Below are 1,820 nucleotides of genomic sequence, written 5' to 3' on the forward strand. Positions count from 1 at the left end.
GTGGAAGGGTCCCCCTCAAGTCGGAGGAGCCCAGGTGCATACATCAGAAAGTTGCCGACAACTGCCTGTGGTGGCTGGGAACGTTGCTTCATTTCCTTTTCTAGCAGGATGTATGATTGGGCAAGAACTTGCTTAAAACACAACCAGCTAAACAGGGCCTAGGAGGGAGGGCCCAGGCTCCTGACTCTGAGGTTAATTAACTTCTGGCCGAAAGCCCAGAGCCGGAGTGCTAGGGGTTGGGCGAATCTCTGCCCTGTCTAATGTGGTCCATAGTTCCAGAATTCAATTCAGGATCAGAGATGCAGTGAACACAGCAAAAACAGTGGCAGGGTTGTGGGTGATGTGGCTCTTGGGGGAAGCTTGGAAGGCACTTCTGGGGTCCCTGAAGCCGGGGTGTTGAGGGGATCTGACTCCTTGTCCCTTCTACAATGGGGAAAGGCCGCTTTAATGCTGCTTTTTGTAAGTAGAGGGTCTGCAGGGGTCAAAATCACCATCCCACCTTGGAATTCAGAAAGTTTGTGGGGGCAGGCTCAGAGACCAGCCTGCAGGACCTGAGAAAGAGGCGCCGCCTTCCCTGGACGAACTCCAAGAGCGCACACTGTGCGAGGAAGAAGATGAAGCATCTTCCACCAGCTTGGAAATATCAGTCCTGCCCAACCCAGAAGAGACCTGGAAAGTGGTTCTAAGCTAGAAGGCACCACGGATGCCCCTCCATCAGACAGAGTGGGACGTGTCGCCCACGGCCACCCTCCTTAACACACCCTGGAAAGCAGCAAGCTCATGCATGTCAATGTCCCCGGGCCCCTGCCTGCCATGCAGAGCTGAGTCCCCATGGTCTGTAGCCTCTCACCGGGGCTGCCTGAGCAACCTGGCAGCCACGGCGACATTGTGAAAGAATGAGCCATGCAGGAGTCGGGGGGCAGTTGACAGAAGGGAAGGGATTGCCCTGAGCTTGGAGATAACCACTGTGGCTCATGCCTCAATCACAGTCCCTGCCGAGGCCGGAGAGAGGAGGGTAGGGGGTTTGGGGACATCTCTAGCAGCTGCAGCTGCTGGGCTGGGGGGCTGGAGCATCCCCCACGGCCGGGCCTTTCCCGTTGCTGCCTGAGCTGGAGCTGGGTTCCAGGGACTCGTTCATCTTCTCGCAGATGACATCCACCAGGCGCTCGAAGACCTGCTTCACATTGATGTTCTCCTTGGCGCTGGCTTCAAAGAACTCGAAACCTGGATGAATGTTAATGTGGGAACACATGTAAGACCCCCGAGGGGCAGAGTCTCAGCTGTGGCATCACAGAAACCTGGCTTCTAAGCCTAGTTCTGCCCTTTATCCTGCTGTGGGACCTTGGCCGTGCGCCTTTGCTGCTCCAAGCCTCAGTTTGCTTATCTGTAAAATGGGAAAAATGATCCTATCGATGATAAAAATCTGTGGCAGGCCAGGCGCAGGGGCTTATGCCTGTAATCCTAGCACTAAGGGAAGCTACGGTGGGAGGATCACTTGAGGCCAGGAGTTCAAGACCAACCTGGGCAACAGAGCAAGGCCCTGTCTCTACAATAAATTTTTTTAAAAAGTAGACAGGCGGCCAGGTGAGGTGGCTCACGCCTGTAATCCCAGCACTTTGGGAGGCTGAGGCAGGTGGATCATTTGAGGTCAGGAGTTCAAGACCAGCCTGACCAACATGATGAAACCCTGTCTCTAGGAAAAATACAAAAAATTAGCTGGACGTGGTAGCACGCGTCTGTAATCCCAGCTACTCGGGAGGCTGAGGCAGGAGAATTGCTCGAATCTGGGAGGCGGAGGTTATAGTGAGCTGAGATCACGC

General features: G+C 54.8%; 1 protein-coding gene across 1 annotated transcript in view; it reads right to left on the minus strand.

Moving 5' to 3' along the window:
* Window positions 1-69: 69 nt before the first annotated feature.
* Window positions 70-1,820, minus strand: part of RAB3D (RAB3D, member RAS oncogene family) — a 27,315-nt gene continuing 25,564 nt past the window's right edge. Inside the window, exon 5 of the mRNA XM_011994853.1 lies at window positions 70-1,224. Coding sequence (XP_011850243.1) covers window positions 1,037-1,224 — 188 coding nt within the window. The 3' untranslated portion in view covers window positions 70-1,036. The remainder of the gene's footprint in view (window positions 1,225-1,820) is intronic.

Source organism: Mandrillus leucophaeus, unplaced genomic scaffold, assembly GCF_000951045.1.
Source record: "Mandrillus leucophaeus isolate KB7577 unplaced genomic scaffold, Mleu.le_1.0 Scaffold112, whole genome shotgun sequence".
Taxonomy (NCBI): domain Eukaryota; kingdom Metazoa; phylum Chordata; class Mammalia; order Primates; family Cercopithecidae; genus Mandrillus; species Mandrillus leucophaeus.